This window comes from Strongylocentrotus purpuratus, unplaced genomic scaffold (assembly GCF_000002235.5).
Source record: "Strongylocentrotus purpuratus isolate Spur 01 unplaced genomic scaffold, Spur_5.0 spur5_scaffold_18, whole genome shotgun sequence".
NCBI lineage: Eukaryota > Metazoa > Echinodermata > Echinoidea > Camarodonta > Strongylocentrotidae > Strongylocentrotus > Strongylocentrotus purpuratus.
Genome location: NW_022145603.1, coordinates 16098918 through 16122696, shown reverse-complemented (window position 1 = coordinate 16122696; position 23779 = coordinate 16098918). Strand labels below are relative to the sequence as shown.

The following is a 23779-nucleotide window of genomic DNA, read 5'->3' as shown; positions in this document are numbered from 1 at the left end:
AATTTATGAAAAGTCTAAAATACTCTTAATTTTTTATTTGAATATATTCTATTTTAGGCTACAAATGGCTCTCCATAATATTTAAGTCCAACTAAGAGTTGAATTCGACTTAGGATCTCTGTGAAACACCCCCAGGACATATATGCACCCTTCCCACCCCTTAACTAGACTACATGGAGTACTGTTTACTTTTTCAGCAGGACTACACTGTTATTTCAGTTGTTTCACACACTTAACCCATTGCCTACTAGTACCGGGTAGTCCCTGTATAAAGCCTATGGGAATGATAGAATTCGGTGGTCAACAGGTTAAACGGCTGATAACCTAGGTCAAGGTACATGTCATAGTTCATCCTTGCTGTCCACTTTTTTTGGCCTGAAACCATTGTCTCTGACAATGGTTGCGTATGTCTGCGCAGATGCCTTTGGCGTTCTGCGGCGCAGAGGATCAGTGAAGTCTACGTGGTGTAAGCCAAAGCGGTCACTGTATCCTTGAAACCATTCAAAGTTGTCCATCAATGACCACGCAAAGTAGCCCCGTAGGTTGACGCCATCTAGGTGGGAAGCTGTAAAATACAATAGTTGTATAAATAATAATAATAATATTCCGCTTATATAGTGCTTAATACAAATTTCTCTATGTATTCTTGCCCATTAATCTGCAATATTTCCTACCAAAGTGTATGAAATGTATTTAATCAAGATATTCTAAGCATAACGTTAGTTTCTCAGGATGACATGGGCATATCAAGTAAATGTATTCAAAATTATGGATACTTCCTTCCCAAGTGTGTGTGATGATGAAGTATTTCATCCACCTGCTATTACTGTTTGTACTACAATTGTCAGAACGCAAATTGCATAAATAAGATGTTGCCCTTCAGGGGTAAAGGTTTGGCATAACTGAAATAGGTTTGTAAGAACTGCTATATTTCAGTATTTTCAAATAAATTAGTTACAAATGTTCCCCTGTTATATATTGCTATATTTCTTACATTTTCAGCTATGATTTTCCCTCATTAAAAATTATATTTTGTATTTATTCAATTAGTAACTACAGCTCGGTGCATACTACATGCACAAGCTCGCCTGGAATGTCACATTATTAAATGGCAGCCAATTTTTATGATTACCTGTATACTAAATGCCTTTAGGAAATGCAGAGGGATGTTATATTAACCCTGAAATGGCCAAGGGCCAGGGCAGATTTCAACCCCCTCCCCCTCCCCAATCATTCAAGGGTAGTATTTTTTGCACCGCTAGCATTTAAAACTTTACCCCAGAGAGTCTTAGGCATCTTTTGATACCAAATGCATTCAGGTACATGTATGAACTACAGGAACAGCACAGCCAAAATGAACAATTCCCCATTTGTATTGTACATTGGACACATACCCCCTGGACATCCACTCCCCAGATAACAACCCACAGTCAACTACGTACCCCCTTGGGCGACCACCCTCTAGGACAACAACCCCCCAGACAACTATCCTAGGGGGTAGTTGTTCGGATATGATATTGTACACTATGCAGCATTGATTGTCAATTCGCGGATATGTGAATTTTCAATTAGCGATAATTCAAAAACTGTTTGTTTCATAGATATGAAACTTTATGGACAGATTCTTGATGAGATCCTTTATTTGTGTACCAAGTTTCTGTCACTCTATGATCAATCTCAAGATAGGGTGGGTATATTCCAGGCTGAGAGCGCACCTAAATAACCCTGCCTTTTCAGGGTTAAAAGTAAACATTCTATATACCCAATGATAGTTTGTACCATCACAACTTCCTGACTGTTTTGTAACAGGAATGAGAATTGCATGCGAATGTGACCCTGCAATCTTTTTCTCTAAAGTAATATTTTATGAGACTTGACATTATTCTCTTTTTAAATTGAGTTGGGGACATCTAATTGTGATGAGCAATACAATATCATTTTAAAGCTAAGCGGAATTACATTGGTGCCTGTGTTATACATGTAGAAGAAGCTCTCTCAAAGTTTTAACGAGAGAAACAAAATTGGGGTTCTGCATGGCACCCCACCAGATTACATTGATTCCTGTGTAATAGTGGTGGGGTATAGTTTTAACGAGAGCTTTTCGAAATGCTTAAAGGCATCGTTTAACAATGTTAAATCTGAGATAGGCCTACATGGCCCAGTGTGTTTAATATCAGTGTCTGTGATATGGTGTAATATTGAAGCCCTATTAGCATTGCGCTTCAAAATAATCATGAAGTGCCTCAAAAAAGTAAAAGTCTTTGAATGACCGGTTTTACCATACTTATTTTCCCCAATAGACTGAAGTGTTCAAAAAACTGTTAGGAAAAACGAAAAATGCAATTTCGATTTCCAATCATAAATATCTTGATAATCAAACAGGAGATCAGCTTGTAAAAGTCATGGGATTCCTGACTGACCTAAAGGTTTGTAATTATGATTGCAGCATGAGCTAAATCCAGTATTTTGTTTCCAAATCTGAGGCAATGTTAGTTACTGAGTCACTTTAAGTAATAAAGTCTTTTTTAGCAACTTTTTGTGATGCACGGTCACAAATGGCTTTTGATTCCTTAGCCTATGTGATACACGACTGGGACAAACCTTTGAGTGCCTCGTTAATGTACGCACGAAGATACTTAGATCTGACGTCATCGTTCAAGTTCATTGGACCGTCCGGTTCCGAGACGCCATTTTCTGTGACGTAGATAGGTACGTCACCATAGGTAGTCTTGATCCAGGCTAAAAGACGTCTCAAGCCCCATGGAACAATCTAGAGATAGCGGAAGGAGACGGAGGGAAAAAAGGGAAGGGAAAAAGAACAAGGAGTGCAATTAAAAAAAAGATATTTAAAAAAAATGAAGAGATCACATGGTGTGAACATACAGGCAGAATAAAATTACATGACAAGTTTAAAGCATCATTCAAATATGTTGCGGCAAAAGCAACATATCTGAAAGAGCCTTAAATGCACCTCAGAATACAAAGTGCAATAAGATTCCCCCCCCCCCTCTCTTTTTGGGGCTACCATTCATTTGATTTATTTGATTTTTGTTCTCCGATTTGGCTCAATCCAAGCATTTGTTTATTTGTTATCTATATATTTCCGTTTCTCTCTCTCTTTTGGGGGCTACCATTCATTTGATTTATTTGATTATTGTATTATCACCTTTATCCATGGCGATGATGCTTCTGGCCATGTCTCATTCGCTGCTATCTCGATTCCAATGTCGTCATTCAAAAATGGTATTTTCATCTCTGATGGGTTCTTGTGCTTGGCATATCTATGGCAAAGAGAGCAGGGCCAGTGATGTCACAGTGAAACACAAAGTAGAATTGGGGGTGTTTCACAAAGACTAAGATTGACTTTAAGTTGGACTTAACTATGGCCGGCCATTCATGCCACTAGTTCCTCTAACCATTCCGGGCATTGGTTTCTCAAGGGACGTACAAATCATGGTCACAAATCTGCAGAATTGACCTTTTTTTGATAGTTCATTATTGAAGGAAAAATTGTTATCTAAAGATCATAATCGTGAGAGCAAAGGTGAGAGCAACTAGTGTCATGAAGGCCTGCCATAGTTAAGTCCAACTTAAAGTCGACCTTATAGTCTTTGTGAAACACCCCCAGAACCTGTAGGTCCCTACACAAATCGTATCTTCAGGTGATTGGTACACTCCAATATCCATGGCACCCTGTCTAGTTCTGATTGAATCAAATTGATAGTGACTTGAAACCAATTGCAACTCTGTACTACGACAAGGCCTAGAAAAAAAGATGTTGTATTATTGCCATTTAGGTGCCAAAACATGGGTTGGTCGGTCGGAAATCTTTTTTTTTTCTTCAAATTTTTAATATTTTTCACTCCCTCTTTAGGCTGATATTTCTCAGTTTTGAATGCTTCAATACATTTTTTCTCTCTGAAAAACTGTAATTTTTTTTTAAAATATTTTTTTTTAAAAGCCGACCGTGAATTTCAAGATTTTTGGGTCACAACATTTTTTTTTTAAAGGCCCAATTACAAATATGTGAGTTTGCAAGTTTGTGACCAATTCTCTTCCCTTGAGGAAAGATGGTCGTAATCAAGTATAGCGATCATTTTTGGTTGGTTGAAGGTGAACGACATTTCAACCTTTAAACAAAATAGAACAGCCCAATAACATATTTAGTACATTCTTAATAATAACTGCCTATACAGGGTGTCCCCAAACGAATGTATTTGTCACTTTCGTCAATATAAAAAAATTACCTGCAGGCCCCAAACCCAGTTCTAAATACCTGGACGTGTAATGATTTAGAGCAAAGAAGTCAGCGGTTCCTTCGAGCAATCGCTTCTCTTCTTCGGTAAAGCTGGGCAGTCTTGATGTAGTAAGGCCCTGTGCTAGACTACGATTACCCACACACTCCTTGATTAATGCCGGGTAGTCACCTGGAAAAAAGTAATATACACAATATTTATATTAATATATATACAGTTAACAACTAAATTTTTCATACCCTTATAAAGTTTTGTAATTTTTTAAGTATGTCAAAGATTGATCTTTCCCAACTTTTTTTGCCTCGAAAATGTGACATACATACTTACATCTAAAAGTATTAAACCAAGGCACTAATTCAACTAGTAATAGGGAGGGTGATTTCCTTTTCTTTGAAACAGCAACCCAGGCTAAAAATATATTCATAGTAAAGTAGACGTGTATCCTTGCTCAAAGAATGTAATGTAGGATCTAATGTAACGTGACTGTAGGATTTTCCCCCTTAACAGCCTTGGTCTCATTTTGGCTATTTTTACTCAAGGAGTTTTCAAGTTATTTGACATTGATTATCACAGCACTAGCATAGCAACCGATAAACTGAATATTATGCTAAACCAAAGCACGCCTACGCGCAGTGAAACAATGAAACTTTGGGCAATGGCGACAGACACTAAGCTGTCATACGTCTATGGTGCGTGCATGTACATGGTACATGACATGACATTATTCCAATCAGCAACAATTAAAGCGCTCATTTTATTATGCGCAAAGGATGCGTTTCAATTCATTGAAGGTCTAGTACAGAAAATACCCATTGCAGAAGAGAAACGATTCTACTACTTCAATTGATTTCATCACTTAAAAAGAATTGCGAGTTTATGTCAATGTTGGTTTCAAAAAGATTTGAAACCTTCTGCTAGGCTTCTACCTATAGGGTGTATATGTAAAGGAATTGCCTAGGGGTCTTTAAACACTGGACGTGGATCTGTCTTATATATTCTATGCCTAAATGGAATCCATTGCGAAAAGACTCCTTTATAAAAAGCAAAATGTCTGTTGCGCACGAGATGATATTTCGATTCTGTTATTTGCACTAACAAAGCATGTGAAGTCAATCAGCCTGTAAACAAGTAATCATAACCGATGTTAGCATCCTCCAGTTAGCCCAGTATTAGTACGATGTCATGATCACATAGCGGATCAAAGGCCCCACCAATCACCGACGTCTTCTTGTGTCTAGGAAATGGCACCTAGTGATCAATAGAGTACCAAAGCTGTGACATCATAAAAATCTATTTTTGGAATTTTTTCATTTTTTTCTTCATTTTCTGAAAGAGCATACAAAATAATGTCCAAATGTCAAAAGCCAATTGAATAGTTAAAGGTAATACAAAGCTTTGGTATAGGGTCATGAAGTTGGTTCAAATGAACATATTGGAAGCATATGCGATCCTACAATATTCAGTGATCATTGTCGTGGTTGAAATCGAGTCTAAAGTTATCAAATTTTGAATACTAAACTCTTTATGTTGTATAGCTCCCTATCAAGGTCAAGATATTAATTTCGCTATAAAAAGATATTCTTGACTAAAGTTGACCAATTAGCTCTTCCCTTCGTTGAAATTACATATCACAACTACATATTCTGAAATTTTCATGGTCGCGGCTACCATTGTACTCCCATAGGTGCTATTTTAAATTTATCAAAATTTACTGGGAGCACCGGTAAATTCTTATATTCAATTTTTCTCGAAAGCAGAAGTGTTTTAGGTGCTAAATTTTCTAGTGCTTATAATACATCCACAGGGGCATCCAATTATATCAAAATTGTAAAGAATCACTATCCACCCAATTTTCAAAATTTCCCAAAACTTTGTATTACCTTTAAGTATTGGCTGAAATATGACCATCGGAGCCAGAGCAATATAACACTGAGTTCCTATAGGAAATCTAGTTATTCAGATAGCCATATCTCAGCCAATACTTTACATATTCAATTGGTTTTCAACATTTGGACGTTAACTTTTCTGCTCTTCTGGAAAATGAAGACAAAATTGAGAAATTCCAAAAATAGATTTTTGATGACGTCACACTTCAGCACTCTATGGGCATTATGGATGTAATTACCATTGCCGAATATTGGATTGGCCACAAGACCAACCTCCAGCTGCCTCCCCCTCTCTGCGGCTTCCACGTCAGCTTCCGCCTCGGTCAACGGCTCGACCCATCCGGCCCCGATGACGAGCGACAGCACACCTTTTTGTTCCTTACGATATTTTATATCGTAAGTATGCCAGGCACGCGCATGCGCCTTGAGCATGACGTGAACTACCCTGTACACCCCATATCCTGGTTGCCTCCTCCCGGGAGGAAAGATGGCTTCTTCGTAACTAAGCACAGCGTCGATTCTGGGTTGGTTGATGGTGAACCACATTTTCACCTATAAAAATAATAGAACAGCCCAGGTATAGGTTTACTAAATTCTTAATATTTGATAGCTTAGACAAATACCGAGATGTGATTGATCCAGAGCTCGTCACGTGATATCAGTTGTGAGGAAAGATGGCTTCCTGCAAGCACAGCGTCGATTTTGGGTTGGTCGATGGTGAACCACATTTTAAACTATAAACATAATAGAACAGCACAGGTACATGTTGAGTAAATTCTTAATATAAGGTAGCTTTGACAGATACCGAGATGTGTTTGGTCCAGAGCTCGTCACGTGATATCAATTGTGAGGAAAGATGGCTTCCTGCAAGCACAGCGTCGATTCTGGGTTGGTTGATTGTGAACATTTTAACCTATAAACATAATAGAACAGCACAGGGGGGTGTAACTTCATAAAGCTGTTCGTAAAGTTACGCATGAATTTACGAACGTCTTGTATACAAAGTGCCAGATAGGATGCCCAAAGTTTTTCCTAATGTTTTAACAAAGTGTGACTATATATCCAATAACTTCAATTTAAGTATGGCGAAAAAATATACAGGTACTTTGTATTAAAAATGTTTGTTATAGGAGGAATGCTAATCTACATCTGCACAGGGGGGGGGGGGTGTAATTTCATGAAGCTGTTCGTAAAGTTACGCATGAATTTACGAACGTCTTGTATACGAAGTGCCAAATAGGATGCCCAAAGTTTCTCCTGATGTTTTAACAAAGTGTCACTATATTTCCAATAACCTCAATTAAATTATGGCAACAAAATATACCGGTACTTTGTATTTCAAATGTTTGCTATAGTAAGAATGCTAATCTACATCTGCACAGTCCAACTTTAGTTGATGCGGTTAATAATGATTGAGCATCCCATTTGGCTTTTCATATTTAAGTTACTCGTAAAGTCATGCACACCTTTACGAACAGCTTTATGAAACACCCCCCAGGTACATGTTGAGTAAATTCTTAATAATGACTGCTTATATACAGGGTGGCCCAAAAAGAATGGAAATTCTACAGAGTCATTGATGCAATGTCATTGGTCTTCTTTCTTTGAGTAGAAAATATGTTTCTGTGTAGAATGAAACCCAGATTATCAATGGAAGGTAATGCGTTAGGCATTTTTGTTCTTAAAGGTAAAGACCAGTATTGGAAACGCCCCAATTTCAAAAAATGAAATGGAAGCTCTCATTACCAATCATGTGAAAGAATATCTTTTGACTAATACATGATGATAAAAAATTTGTCGGGAAACCGCCTACTAATTCATATATTTGGTAAATTTGTTTCTCTCATGGTCTGTGAGAGATATAGGGTAGTCCCATATACATCTTTCTGTGTATAGTGCTTGTAACTTTACGAAGAATGGGCCAAATTTCTTATCATTTTGATGATTCCAGAACCTTGCAGATGCTAGATGCTAGATGATCAACCTTTTCTGATCGATTCCACAACGTTTCTTTCACAATGCAATCGCATGACCATAACTGGTCTTTACCTTTAAAGATAAAGACCAGTTATGGTCATGTAATTGAATTGTGAAAGAAACATTGTGGAATCGATCAGAAAAGGTTGATCATGTAGCATATAAGTATTGGTGTGTATTGCAAGGTTCTGGAATTATCAAAATTAAATGAATTTTTTTTTTGGCCCAGTCTTGGTAAACTTACAAGCACTGTACAAAGAAAGATGTATATCGGACTAGGCACACGTGAGCTACACGTGCATTATATCCATCAGGTCCAAATAGATATAATAATTTACCACATATATCAATTAGTAGGCGGTTTCTGTTCAAAATTTGTATGATCACGTATTAGTCAAAACATATTCTTTCACATTATTGGTAATAAGAGCTTCAATTTCATTTTTTGAGAGGGGGGCGTTTCCAAAACTGGTCTTTACCTTTAAAATTTGCTACTGTTGCAACGGTTTGGTAATCATGCTTGAAACAGTTTATTGTGCAATTGCGAACAATAGCCAGTTCAGGGTTTAATAGATAGTTCTTGATTGGGAGTCCCAAATAGGCAAATCAAATTGGTTTTGTTTCTCGGTAGACGTTCTTTTGTCATCTCAAATCTTCCGTCCAAACCCACCTTCGAACCAAACTCCTTGAAACAGAAATCAGCATAGTCGTTGAAATAGACCACCATCATCTCATTTTCCCATCCACCGAGCTCCTGTAACGCCATTGGAAGATCAGAATGGTAGAGGGTAACCGCAGGTTTGATGTTGGCAGCCAGGAGCGCATCAATCAGACGGTGGTAGTACTGCACCCCTGCAGGATTCACCTGTATTGGTAGTAAAAACAATATAACAGCATTAAAGGCATCGTTTAACAATGTTCAATCTGAGATGCATGGCCATACGTGTTATCAGTGTCTGTGATATGGTGTAATAATGAAGCCCTGCAAAAATTGCGCTTCAAAATGATCATCAAGTGCCTCAAAAAAAAGTTTTAAAATTTGAGAGACCAGTTTTACCATACTCGTTTTCCCCAATAGACTGTACTGTTATTTTGTTCTCTTATCCTCAAGCGAGGTTTTTATTTCCATAATAATAATTGAATGAAACATAACATAGGCTAAAGATTAAAGTACATTCAACAATTCTTCCAGCTTAGTATTATTTTCTTTGCTAACACATTCATATCTTAAAAATAATCTTAGCAACGAATTGAATTAAAAAAACAAAGTATGTGGGTAGTAAACAGAACCATTAACAATCTTCTTAACGTAACATTTATAAATTGCATATTGCGCATAATTAAAAATAATATTCAGAAGTGAATTTTCTTGTTTCCAATATCCTTTCCTACAACTATTATCTTCTGGTCTATTCGTATTTCTATTTGGACTGTACTGTTATGAAACCGTTAGGAAAAGCAAAATTTGGTTTTGATTTCCGATCATAAATATCTTGATAATCAGACAGGCGATCGGCTTGTATTGCAGCATGAACAAAATCCAGGATTTTGTTTCAGAATCTGAGACAAAGTTACAGGATCCCTGGCATTGTACATGTATATGTGGCAGAGTCAAGTTAAAAGTCTTTTGGTATAAAGCTTTCTATCTATTTTGCCATTCTCTACCCGGGCATGGTCAAGAGGTACCTCACAGGATTTATCATTGATGGTTCAGGACTTAGAGTCGGTGTAATCATTTAAAAAACTTTTTAGCAGATCAAGTGATAGAGAGTATATTAACATGATGTTGAATAGCAGCATCTAGGAGGGCATCAAAAAGACAGTGGTAGTACTCCACCCCTCCAACATTCACCTAAGGAAGACATCTAATGACTACTCTGGAAATGCTGAAAACCGCAAACTACAATAAAAGAGCAGCCTGAGATATTGGAGGGTGATGTGGGAGCTATTTTTGCACACATGAGCCATGTGACCTTTGACCTCATGACCCCCAAATCTAATCAGTTCAATGGCTCTGCAAGATACATACATGACGCAAGTTTGGCGGGAATAAATCAATTGGTTCTTGAGTTAATGCAATCACGAGAACGGGACGTATAGATGGAAGGACGGAGGGACATTCAACCCGAAAACATAATGCCTCCGGCTACTTTGTAATGGAGGCATACAAATTAAAAATACTTCTTCCTCTTTGCTATACGTATAGGCCATTGCCAGATGTAATCTTGTAATGATATAAATACATACATACATCTACATGAATTAATAAAAACATAAATAAGAAAATAAAGACGATATTTATATTTCACATTTTCTAAGATTCTCAGACTCTTTCTTACCTCATCGACAAACCCCTTGGGGAATATTCGTGACCAGGAAAACGAGAAGCGGTAGTGGGTCACACCGAGGCCAGAGATCAAGCGGACATCATCAGCGTATCTATGGTAACTGTCACAGGCCACGTTGCCATTTTGATTCTCATGGATCTTGCCTGGCGTGTGGGTAAACGTGTCCCATACTGACGGGCCTGGAGGGATGGGAATTAAAAATCTGAGTTGAGTTCTTGTCATGCAATTTTATTGTCAAACTTTCTAGAACCTAATTGGATTATGTAGTGCATAAGAATCAGTGGTTTAATAGGCTTTGCAACATTTGATCGAAATGAAATTTTATTGACTGGATCTTGTCAGAAAAATTTAATGCATGCATTGCACACAGAAAAATCATGGGTATACAGAAAGACAAAAATCACACATGTGGCATGAAAGTTGGGTCCAAACTTTCCAACTTCCAACTCTTTATATTATGAATATGAGGTCATTTGAAGCGCAACCGTTCCCAGGGTAAAATAATACTATGATATTCCTACTTACCAATATTGAAATAACGAGAAAAGCTCAAAAGTTATGTTTCAGTTTTACCTTTACCCAAATATAACATTCTATTTCTGTTAAACACAGCTCTTACCAACAATTGAAGTTTTTTAACAGTGTAATTTAAGCAGCATTTGCTTTTCTCCTGGTTTCTTTTTTAATTTCACCTGTTGATTTTGCTATGGCCCTTCACATACTCTAGTCCTTTTACCATTATGTAATTATTTTCTAGAAAATCACAACGACTTATGAATATCAACTTATTTCCCTCTCTTCTTCTTCTCTTCTTCTTCTCTTTTCTTCTATTCCTTTTTCTTCGTGCTAGGGCCGGTACAACTAACAATTTCAATCTTTAACGCCAGACTTCACTGGAGCTGTATTATTTTTTTGTCCCACTCTTTATTTATATAATTCATGCAGGGTGAATGCTTTGATTTATGTTGTATTATTTTGTTCTGTTTGACTTCACTGTATAGCTGATTATAAGATGATGACATGGATCCTAACCAAATGATTGGTTGAGAGCATACACATGACCAGGCAATTATTTTGCCTAACCAGCATTTTGATAATGACCGGTCATCATCAAACGCTAATTCGTAAAATCATGTTATAAAACATCATTTTATAAAAACAAATAAAAGGTAATCTTATAAAACAAACAATAATAATAATAATAATAATAATAATAGTGGGTTCTTGTATAGCGCTCATGTCAGTCAGATTTGACCCTCCTGGCGCTCCCGATTATTACCCTGGCTTTAGCACGGCTGCCATACGGCGCTCTAGCATTTCAAGGAATAAATTCAATACACATCATCTTGTTCGTGCATTAGTAAGATTACCAACACTTGGTTCCTTCAAAACATATCGCCTCGGGGTATGTTAGACCGTGCCAAAGGTACCTTGTGTGGTTCACTCTTACTGATGCCCTCCCTGCTGTGTATTATTTGTACAATAATGCACATGTTCATTCTTTTTTATCGAGTGAATAACATTCTATTTAACTACCTAAATATATATGTACATAACGTACCTTTCCCGTCTTCATTCCAAGCTCCTTCTACCTGGTAGGCAGACGTTCCTACACCCCAGATGAACCCCTCAGGGAAGCTCTCCTTGATCTGTGCATCACGACGAGGATCATTGAAGACATCCTCGTAGACGAACTGGTCATTGGACGACGTCGTCGTTGACCAGGCGGTGGGTACGATGACTTGGAGTAGTACGATGCCCAAGACGAGGGGGACTCTGAGGTGTAGAATAGAAGCCATCGACGCAAACTGTTCACTGGCAAACTACGCTTTGAAGGGTCACACAGTCAGAGACGTTTGAGTTTCGAGGGAGTGAGCATTAGATCTAAGAACCCCACATGTGGCTATGTTACAGCTCCAAACTGCAATGACAAAAACAGGGGAATTTGACAATGTTATAAGGTTTATGATTACAGAAAATGGCTTCACCTGTAGACCTTCCCTCTGGGCCATTCCTTCAAGAACTGGTTGGGGTGTCCCCGTACTCTAATATACAAAGAGTGCAGGGGGTGATTCCACGGTAGAATTGCTTTTCATTGGGTACCAAAGTAATAATAGTAGAGTTCAATGCCTAAACCATTATTAAGTGAGTTTTCAGTCTATGGTGACTTTGAAGGCTCTTTTTTAGAAGGAAATAGTTCAATTTTATATTGGTTCACACATTTGTCAATTTTTACAAAATGAATGTTCTTTATACACATGTATGCACAATTTACTAAGCAGAGTGTCATCTCCCATGACTATGAATCAATGGTCTGGGTCATCATCTAGAACTCATCCATTTTGAAAAGAAAATATAATTTGCATGCAGACTTCAGGGCTGATATTGATCAAGCCATTCACCCATATATTCCTGTACAACACATTGAGGTAGAAATGTTTTTGCCAGGCTCCCGTTTGAGCATAAAAAGGTAGCAGGCCCATCGAATGAAACTGACACCAATCCATAGCGATAGAAACACCTAGGGCAAACAATTAAGTATACCTGACCTTTCAAATTGTAGTCTATGTACTAAACTCTCTGCATTGAAATAGAATACCTTTATAGGTAAACTTCATATTTTTTTCCAGGCACTTAACATTGCTTAAGGCCTATGCTTTGAATTTGAATACATTACAAAAATGTAATACACTCTATATCATGGCACTTGGCAGTTTACAGATGATATTGAAAGTAGAGATTTTCTATTCCTAACAACAATGGTATATTTATTTAATTTTTCACCTTTGGTAGATTATGGGAGACAACGGTACTCTAGATTTGTTGGTAGTCTAATGGTAGGTTATTCAACTTTCAACAACACATAAACTTCAATTTTTTTCCAGGCACTTAACAATGCTTAAGGCCTAGATCTATGCTTTGAATTTGGATACATTACGAAAATGACATACACTCTATATCATGGCACTTGGCAGTTTGCAGATAATATTGAAAGTAGAGACGTTTCTATTCCTAACAACAATGGTAGATTATTCAACTTTTCACCTTTGGCAGATTATGGTACACAATGGTACTGTAAATATTTTGGTAGACAAATGGTAGGTTATTCAACTTTTCACCTTTTGTGCATGGTTGCATTTGCATTTCTACAGATAACAGATTTCAGATTTTACATTGACTTTGAATTAACCTTTTGTGTCTCAAGAGCAAAGTTTTTTTTTGTACAAAACACATGAATGGGAACAGTCTGGTGCTATACCAGGGACACTGGGAAAAGTATTACCTCCCTCTTCCCCTCCCACCCCAACAAACAAAAATAAGAATAAAGAGGGAAGGGGAGGGGAATAAAATGAAAGTGGGAGTAGGAAATAGGAAAGATAATGAGTGTTCCTCCTAACTCTCGCCTCTCTACCTCCCTTACTCTCACCCCATTGGTAACTTGTAATTTGCATTGTTATTCATCCACTAAGCCCTATGCCCCCATCTCCCTTATCACCAATGATGGCGGTTTATGCCTATCTCCCCCCCCCCCCCCCCCCCCCTCCAATCGATGGACCAGAGCTATGCCACTGAAAGGAATGTTGTTTCCTGTAACATTTCCCTTAGCATGAGGAAAGGGAGAAGTACCGGTGCTATGCATTAATTTTATTTTACAATTGGTTGCAGGATCTGTTTTTGCCATTAAAGCTGATGTAAAGCAGTCTGTTAACAATTCCACAATTAGATTTCTCTGCAGTGTGATTAATGAAGAAAGAGTGAATTAAATTAAAAGAAAGATCATTAACAAGGAAGGCCTCTTGTTCATTATTATTTTGTTTAATAACAAATGTCCAGTAATTTGGAAAGCAAAATGGTTATCTATATTCACTTCAAATTGTAATTTGGAAGTTTTTAGTTTATTTTTGTATTTTCCCTCAAGATGGTCTTTTTAGATAAGAGGAACTCAGAAAACGAAGGCAAACTTTTTCGTTATTACAGGGAATAAGCATTTCCTCCGTAATTTCCTAAATAACACTTTCCATTTCACATCAATAAACCCGATTACTAATTTTATGCATACTTATTACTTCTTGAAGAAAGGATTCCCTTGACAACTCAATAGCTTGCCACGGGTTTGCTAGACATTGATTTATTGATTGATTGTTATTTGATTACATAATTGATTAGTCAATCATTGAACAGGAAGGCCTCTCGTTCATTATTATTTTGTTTTATAACAAATGTCCAGTAATTTCTAAAGCAACATGGTCAATTTCATGGTCAAAGTACTCACCCAATACAGAGAATCCAACTAAACTTACATGGAATGCTCACTTAAAGATTACAATGAACTGATCAATGGAATAATTGACAGGTCAAGTGATCAACTTACTGATTGATAGATTGACTGATTAACTGATTGATAGATTGACTGACTAATTGATCCATTGAGTGATGGATTGTTCAATTTATTGATTGATATATTGACTGTTTAACTGATTGCATCATTGATTTGATTCCTTTGACTGGCTGATTAATTGACTGATGGATTGATTGACCAACTGATTGATGGAATGACTGACAGGTCAAGTGATTGATTGGTTGATTGGATGAGTGATTGACTCTATACTGAATGCAAGATTGACAGATTAAGTGATCAATTGAATGACTGATTGTTTGGTTGATTGACTGATTGATTGAATGACTGACTGATCAACTTATCCATTGACTTATTGATTACTTCATTGATTGATCGACCGACTAATTGATTGAATGATATTGATTAATGTATTAACTAGGTGATTGATTACTTCATGGATTCACTGATTGATTGGTTGGGTGAAGGAATGGGTCACTGATCGATGGAATGATTGACAGGTCGAGTTATTGATTGGTTGTTGAGTGATCGATTTATTATTATTATTTACTTTAAGAAATTCAACTTACCTTCTAAGGATTTAGTGACAATATACGTAGGTTATATACGACCAATTTTAGAATATTGTGCTCCTGCGTTCCATAGCAGTCTTACAGTAGAACAAAACAATAATCTTGAAAAATACAACGTAGAGTATGTAAGATTATTTTAGGGCCTAGTTACATTACCTATTCTAATGCATGTCAAGTATGCAATTTACCAACTCTTGAGGAGAGGAGACTAGCACTTTGTAGAAAATTCGCAAAATCTCTTTCAAATCACTCTATTTGTCAGACCTGGTTACCTAAGAAAAAAAACACTAATATCACTCTTCGCCGTATTCCCATCTATCAACAATTTCAATTCAAAACAAAAAGATTTAAAAATAGCCCACTGTCATTTCTAGTTGACATACTCAATAAAAGTTGAAAAAAAAAAAAATTGTTTTATTTTGTACTTTTATTGTTATTGCAGGTGTACTAAGTGCTTGTCTCCTCCCCTCAACAGGCTGTTTAAAATGTACCCATTTTAATCTTTTTACCATGCTTGTATTGACTTTTATAGGACATGTGTAAACAATTACAGCTGTATTTCTGGAAACTTGTGCAATGTGTTTATGGATTTTAGTTACAGAATCAGAGTCTTATTTTTGATATTGCTAGTTTTTTACTTGTATATATTTAAAAGTGTTATCTATTGTGCTGAACATGTAAACATGTATATTCCAGCCAAGGCTGTCCTTCATGTAAAATTGTATTTGTATATGAATCATGTTTCTGCTCTAATAAAAACCATTTTTGAATTGAATTGAATTGAATGAATTGAATTATTATTAATTAGCATCATAATTAACATGTTTATGAAGTAAAAAAAATGTTGTGGTATGGATCTGGATAGGTCCCCCACCCACAGCTGTAAATTATGTAACCATATCCGTTAGCAATTTAATTGCATTGTTTGCAGTAGTTGAAGAAAAAAATATGAAAAGGGAGGCACAATTACCCAGATTACCCTGTATGCACATTGCACAGAGACTCATAAAAGTGCAACGTATATGATTTTTCTTGTGTAGATGTCCTATTTCAGAAAAAGAACCAAAATATTGAGGCGGCCAACTTAAAAAGAGGAAGGGCGTGGGATGAGAAACTAGGATTTAAGTTCATGTGGCCTTAATTATATTTCTTCTCTTAAATTGTTATCTGTTTTGTTTTATCATATTTATTTCCCATTATATTATAATGGGAGTATACTATGCCCCCTCTTCATAGATTATGATTATGATTATGCGCATAAAGCTGAAATTAATATATGTACGTGCAGGAGATATGAATGTCAGTATAGCATCAAATGTTGTAGTTGAGCTATTGCAGTATTGGCTGGCCCCCATGCTCCGTGCTGTTCCCATCTACGATATAAGGCACCCATCATCCCCTCGACCTCTTCTACACCCACAGCCCCCTGCCCCGGCCCCTCCCCCCTGCCCCTCCCCCCTCCCCCTCCCCCCCCCCCCCCCCCCCCCCCCCCCACGGCCACCTGCATCTGCATTGCACTCACACCAACAATTACATGCAATGAATTAGTTCTGCATACCAAGCGAGATGGATTAAAGCCTAGACTAGAGGCATCATAATTGATAATATAGCCATGTCTTTCACCGTAAACATTCACATTACACGAATCCACATTCAAGCAAACCAACTATTATTGCAGTGCGTACATGCGGAACTTCAAAGCAATTCCGCATTACAAATGCAGGGCGCTTCGAAAACTGAAGCCGAGTTGAGCTGAGGCGTGAGGTGAGGTACTGTATATGGCTGGTAGTGGTAGTTACTTTGCATTGTAATTCGCATAGGAGCTCAGCTAGGAGGCTATTTTGTACAAACTTCAACCGAAGAGAATATCCTCCTTGATACAATTATCGTCTATTATTAAATATGATGCTATAATCCAAGAAATAACGTTCTTGTGTGGTTATACGTCTGATTATATAGGTAAAGCGAGCACGATAAACAAATAATGCTCACCATTAACGACAATTCACAGGAACATGAACTTCATGAAGTGCCAGCATCGAAAGTTAGCTGAGCTGAGATGCCGATGAACAGTAGGCCTACACTACAGGCGTGTGAGTAGTGGGTAGTGGGGTACTGAGCGAGTGAGATCATAGTCTGCAGTAACAGACTTTAATTCGATATATAAAACAAAGTTCCATTAAGCCTTGAGCTGAGCTTAGCTCTGTCAGCTCAGTCTCTAGTGGAGATTGCGTCATGAGCAGCATAGTACGTGAGCTTATGATGTACAGTAGATCGTGCAGTTGGTATAGTTTTTTTTTTTTTTTTTTTTTAAACTTCAGACATTCTACAGGTTCTCACCAAAGAGATACTCTTTGTTCTCACACACTACGACTAACAAGGGTTTGTGCAACTATGGTTTGTTCCTGCAAATTAACTATTGAGATCCTGCGTTCCCGGGGGTCGTCGCAGATTTAAAATAAAAAAGCATATTAAACAATTCGCCGACTCCCCCCCCCCCCCCCCTCATTCTTTCTCTCTATCTCTCTCTCCCTCTCTCTCTCTCTTGCTCTCTCTCTCTCTCTCTTGCTCTCTCTCTCTCTCTCTCTCTCTCTCTCTCTCTCTCTCTCGATCCTTAATTGTCTCACCCAGGCACCGACCCAGGGTGGGGGGGGGGGGGGGGGGAGGGCCGAGGGGGCCTTGGCCCCCACCCCGCCCCCCCCCAAAAAAGGAGAAAGAACGGAAAGGGACAGAGGAGAGAAAGGAAAGAAAGGAGAAGAGGAGGAAAGAAATGTATTACCCCCCCCCCCCAAAAAAAAAAAGGGAAAGTAAAAAGGATAAGAGGAGATAAAGGGAAGGAACAGAGAGGAAGAAGACAAGTAAAGAAGGGGGATGGATATCATTGCAATTTCCCCTCCAACAATATGTTGATCGGGGAGGGGGGAAGCCCTTGCCTCCCCGTCCACACATCCCCCCCACTCCGCCAAAAAAAAAGAGAGAAGGAAGGGAAAGGGAAAGAGGAGAGCTAAAAGGAAACACAAAGGAAGAAACAAGAAAAGGGTGAAAAGAAGGGGAGATCGGTTGCAATTAATCCAGCCAACAATGTGTGTATTGGAGAGGGGTTGGGCGAAAGGCCCTTGCCTCCCCCAGCAAACTTAAAAGAGAAAGGAAGGGAAGGGAAAGGAAAATTTAAAAAAGAGGAAGAAGAAAGGTAAAAGAGGGCAGCCTTCCTAAGAAGAAAGAAATTCAAACCTGTGTTTTTTCTAATTCGAAGTCGAACCCAGTGATGTCCAAATTTTGTGAAATGACATAATTTTCGGGTAAATAATTTTTAGTAAATCATACATTTTTATTAAGCGTTTACTGGAAAATGACAAATTCCCCAAATTACAGTCAGGCACGAATTTTGCTTATTGTGAGGCCTAAATGTCACGGCCCACGAAACGGTGGAGCCCCCCCCCCCCCACACACACACACAAACAAAGAGAAATAGGAAAAAAGAAAAAATAGTGACCTGCCAGTGTCACTAAATAATGAGGTATCAAAATATGCTCATCTGACCGTGAATAAATGGCTAAGACCCCGGAGCTTCCAGGGGCTCCGCCCCTGGACCCCACGCCAATTAGTAACCTGCCAGTGTCCCAAATAAGGTATCAACATTTGCTCATCTGACAGTAATTAAATGCTTAATACCCCTGAATTCCGGAGGCTCTGCCACCTGGACCCCACCTAGGGCCCTATGGCGGTTCCCTGAATGCTCATTTGAAGGTAATTTAATGCCTTAAACCCCTGGGCTTCCGGGGATCCATCCCTTGACCCCACGCCAATTAGTGACCTGCCAGTGTCGCAAATAAGATATCAAAACAGTGGCGGATCCAGGAATTTCTTACCGGGGGGGGGGGGGAACACAAAATCGCATGGGGTGAAATATATGAAAAACGATGAGGCGAAACGACAGAGCGAGGCGTCAGCAGCGAGGGAGCGGAGCGACTTAGCGGGGATGGGTTTGGGAATGGGTCAGAACTCCCTCCCCGAGTAGGAAGCAATTTTAGAACCACATTAGGCGCATTTTCAGGCACTTCCTGGAATAATATGACGTAAAATTGCTTTCTCCTACCCCTTCCAAGAGTAATGATCTTTTTTGCAATTAGAGAACCAGATTTGGCGCATTAATGTTCACCGGCACTTCCTGGAAACGAGGCCTTCTGATGGTTACAGGTTAGAGAAAAGTGATCTGTCACGTCGTGAGACGTTGTATATGCTTCGTTGCTGCATAATACACAAAGACGATGATCTTGTACTTCACCAGTAGCAAACATTATCTCGAATGTATAAACTGTGGTGTCATCAAGGGCGTCACTAGACCTTATTCATTGGGGGGGGGGGGGGGGGGGGGGGTTGTGGCGGCCACCGATCACCGACAAAACCAGCCACCAATTGCCGACAAATATATATTTGTCCCAATGTCCCAATATCTACAAATTTAACCCTATGAACACGGGGCCCGGAACGCGTGAAAGCTTTTAAACTTCATTAAATTATTAGAGAAAGAAGACGGTTCGTTGTATCGTTCCTGACTCTTAATTCTTGTTTCGCACCTCCCGCGCGAAGCGCAGAAGCTATGACGTGTTATTAAATTATTAGAGAAAGAAGACGGTTCGTTGTCCCGTTCTCGACTCTTATTCCATGTCTGAACTCAGTTCCCCCTATCCCGCGCGAAGTGCGGAAGCTTTGACGTTTCATTAAATCATTAGAGAAAGAAGACAATTCGTTGTACTGTTTTCGAATTAATCCTTTCCTCAATTCAGTTTCCCCCTTCTCAATCGAAGCGCGGAAGCTTTCACGTTCCGTTATATTATTAGAGAAAGAAGACGATTCGTTGTATCGTGTCCTTGTCTTAATTCAGTTCCCCTCCTCCCGCGCGAAGCGCGGAAGCTTTAGCGTTTCATTAAATTATCACTCTTAAATCGTGTCTGAATTCATTTACGGCCATCCCACACTAAACGCGGAAGCATTCACATTTCATTAAATTATTATAGAAAGAAGACGATTCGTTGTATCGTGTCCTTGTCTAAATTTAGTCCCTGTTACACCCACAAATGTAATAACGCCCACAAATGTTATAACACCCACAAATGTAAAAACACTTTACCCACAAATGTAATAATTTCACCCACAAATGTAATTACCACTTTACCCACAAATGTAATAATTTTGAATCACCCACAAATGTAATAATGACTTTACCCACAAATGTAATAAATTTGAAGGGATATTTTGTCGAATTTTTTCAAAACTAAAACCCTGTAATAAAGGATGGGTATAGCGCGCAGTCTTTACTCCAGACCCGGTTATTTCAAAAAATTAAAATATCTTCAAAATTAAGACCCCATAATCCTTTTCCTGTGGAATAACATGAGAATCGAGCGTAGTCTTTCCTCCAAACCCGGTTATTCAAAAGTAAAAAAACAAACAAAAAACTTATGTGGCGGATCCAGGGGGGGGGGGGGGTTGGGGGGTTGTTGCAACCCCCCCCCCCCCTTGGGCGGCCCCCCCCCAAAAAAAAAGGGGAAAAAGAAAAAAAGAAAGAAAAAAAGAAAGAAAAAAGAACGCACGCTGGAGAGAAACCCTTTCAAGTGCAAATATTGTGAGAAGATATTCAACTCATCAGGTAACTTAACCAAACACATGATAACTCTGGATATAACTGTGTATTTAACTGTTACTTGATTTAAAAAGACGTTATCATGCACTGCTTTTTATGGTCTCCATTGTGTTAATAGATGCCAGGAAAACATCACTTACGGGGTTCAAATAAACACCCCAAAAAAAATCGGCTCGCCGCTTCGCGGCTCGTGGACGATGCTCCGCATCGTCATTATTTTGGTCAACCCCCCCCTTAGCAAAAAGCTAGATCCGCCCCTGCAGACCCAACCATCTTCCAACTAAGACCCGGTAGTAAAGCGTGGGTTTAGAGCGTAGTTTTTCTCCCAGACCCAGTTCTTTCAAAACTTTTTAAAAATCTTCAAAACTAAGACTCCATCATCTTATTCCTGTGGAAGAACAAGAGTATTGAGCGTAGTCTTTCCTCCAGACCCGGTTATTCAAAAGTTAAAAAATAAAAAAAAAACCTTTTAAACTAAAACCCCTCCATCTTCCAAATTAAGACCCGGTAATAAAGCATGGGATTAGAGCTATTCTTTACTTCAGACTCGGTTATTTAAAAAAAAAATCTTCAAACTAAGACCTCACCATCTCATTCCTGTGGAATAACTGTGTGTGTGTGTGTGTGTATTTGGGTTTTTACAGACGTGTATCAATCAGATATGATTATTTACGTCTGGGGACCGACTTTTAACGTCACCATCCGAAAGACGTGACTCAGTTTCGAACCTGCGTTCTCGGCTGAATCAGTTTGTAACTTCCACTGTTAGCTGGATTACAGGCGCATAGGTATAGAGCGTAGTCTTTCCTCCAGACCCGGTTATTTCAAAGGAAATAGAAATTTAAACAAATCTTCGGCATGGGGTCTATTGGCAAGCCCCGGCGGGGGTCAAGGAACGGAGCCCCCGGAAGTTCAGGCGGTATGGGCATTCATTACGGTCAGATGAACATATTTTGATGCCTTATTAATGCCACTGACAGGTCACTAATCGGCGTGGGGTCCATGGGGCGGAGCCTCCGGAAGCCCAGGGGTTTTAGGCAAAAAATCACGGTCAGATGAGTATCCATGGACCCGCCTTAGAGCCCTTTTAAAATCCAGGGGGCAGAGATACTGGAAGGGGTATTAGACTTTTAATTACTGTCAGATGGGCAAATTTTGCAGTGGCGGATTCAGGGGGGCAAAGGGGGGCACGTGCCCCCCCCCGGTAAAAAAAAAGGGGGAGAAGGGGGAAGGGGTTAAGGAAAAAAGGAGAAAAGGAGAAAAGGGGGTGGAAAAGAAAGAAGAGGGAATGAAGAAAGGGGAAGAGAGAGAGGAGAGAAAAGGCAGAAAAGGAAGAAAGGGGGAAAGACGGAAGAGAGAAAGGGGAAAAGGGGAATAATGAGAAGGGAATAGAAAGAAAGGGGTTGATATTATAAGAAGGTGTTTTTTTTTTACCCGGAAAAGGGCGGGAGGGGGGGGGGGGCACGCAATTTTGCAGCATACATAATATGGGGTCCCTTTTGCCAGGCAGATAGCCCCCCCCCCCCCAAGAAAAAAAGAAGAAAGATGTAAAAATAATGAAAGAGAATTAAATAAAGATAGAGAGAGGTGCGAGAGCATGAGGAATTGCATTTCGTTTAAAAGAATAATGGGTTAACAACCAGGTGCGTCGCTAAAAGGGGGCTGGGGTGCGACACCCCTCCCCCCCCACCTGTCAAGACATTGTCGATATTATTGTAATAATTAAATGAAACGTCAGTGGTTCCGCGCTTCGCGCGGGTGGGGGGGGGGGGACAGTTACAACCACAAATGTAATAACGCCCACAAATGTAATAACACTTTACCCACAAATGTAATAACACCCACAAATGTAATAACGCTTTACCCACAAATGTAATGATTTCACCCACAAATGTAATAACCACTTTACCCACAAATGTAATAACCACTTTACCCACAAATGTAATAATTTTGAATCACTCACAAATGTAATCCACAAATGTAATACATTTGAAGGGATATTTTGTCGAATTTGTTCAAAACTTAAACCCTGAAATAAAGCATGGGTATAGAGCGCAATCTTTACTCCAGACCGGTTATTTCAAAAATTTAAAAAATCTCCAAGACTAAGAAGATGTAAGAGTGGTAGTGATGCGGATTTTTTTTGTCTGCCCCCTCAATTGTCGTTGCTCATTAATACGCCACTGCTAGTCACAATTACGTATCAATATTTGGCTTGCATGATTTCAAATTTACCCCCCCCCCCCTTCCTAAGAAATCCTGGATCCGCGCCTGGTCTCACTCTCACTTTCCTCTCTCTTCTTTCTCGATCACTTTCACCACCCCTCTCCCTCCACAGATTCTTCCTTTCCTCTCTTCCTTTCATCTGTTTCCCTCCTCTTTATGGCTCAGTGGTAGAGGTCTCGTAACCGGGAGCAGGAGCGGATCCACGGTGGGGGGGGGGGGGGCGGGCCTGGAACCCCCCTTGGCCCAAAACAGATGGTTATCACAAATTTACATTTTTCCTTCTTTTTTTTTTTGATCAAGGGGCGGGGTTGTTGGGTAATAAGATTTTTTTTAAACTAGACTCTCAACGCCAGAAAGGGAAGGAAAAGATAATTTAGGTATATGGAGATCGAAAGAAAGTAATGTTAACTAAATCATATTAAATAATACATGTATATTATTGTGTTATTTTTATTAAGATATTTTGCGTGTTGTAGTCTTGTCATTATATATGTACTGTGATTTTTTTGTTCC

General features: G+C 39.0%; 1 protein-coding gene across 2 annotated transcripts; it reads right to left on the bottom strand.

Annotated features, from left to right (window-relative positions):
• Positions 1–63: 63 nt before the first annotated feature.
• Positions 64–17491, bottom strand: LOC587537 (cytosolic beta-glucosidase). 2 transcript variants are annotated; one of them, XM_030989278.1, is made up of 9 exons: positions 17389–17491; positions 12029–12388; positions 10459–10646; positions 8790–8984; positions 6382–6694; positions 4277–4427; positions 3167–3281; positions 2602–2770; positions 64–565 (listed from the first exon to the last, which is right to left on the bottom strand). In XM_030989278.1, the coding sequence occupies exons 2-9, from the start codon at positions 12264–12266 to the stop codon at positions 342–344; spliced, it is 1593 nt and encodes a 530-aa protein (XP_030845138.1). In that variant the 5' UTR covers positions 12267–12388; positions 17389–17491; the 3' UTR covers positions 64–341. The 2 variants fall into 2 exon arrangements, with proteins under 2 accessions (XP_030845138.1, XP_030845139.1); XM_030989279.1 differs by lacking the exon at positions 17389–17491 and having other exon boundaries at positions 12029–12491.
• Between the last annotated feature and the right edge of the window lie 6288 nt (positions 17492–23779).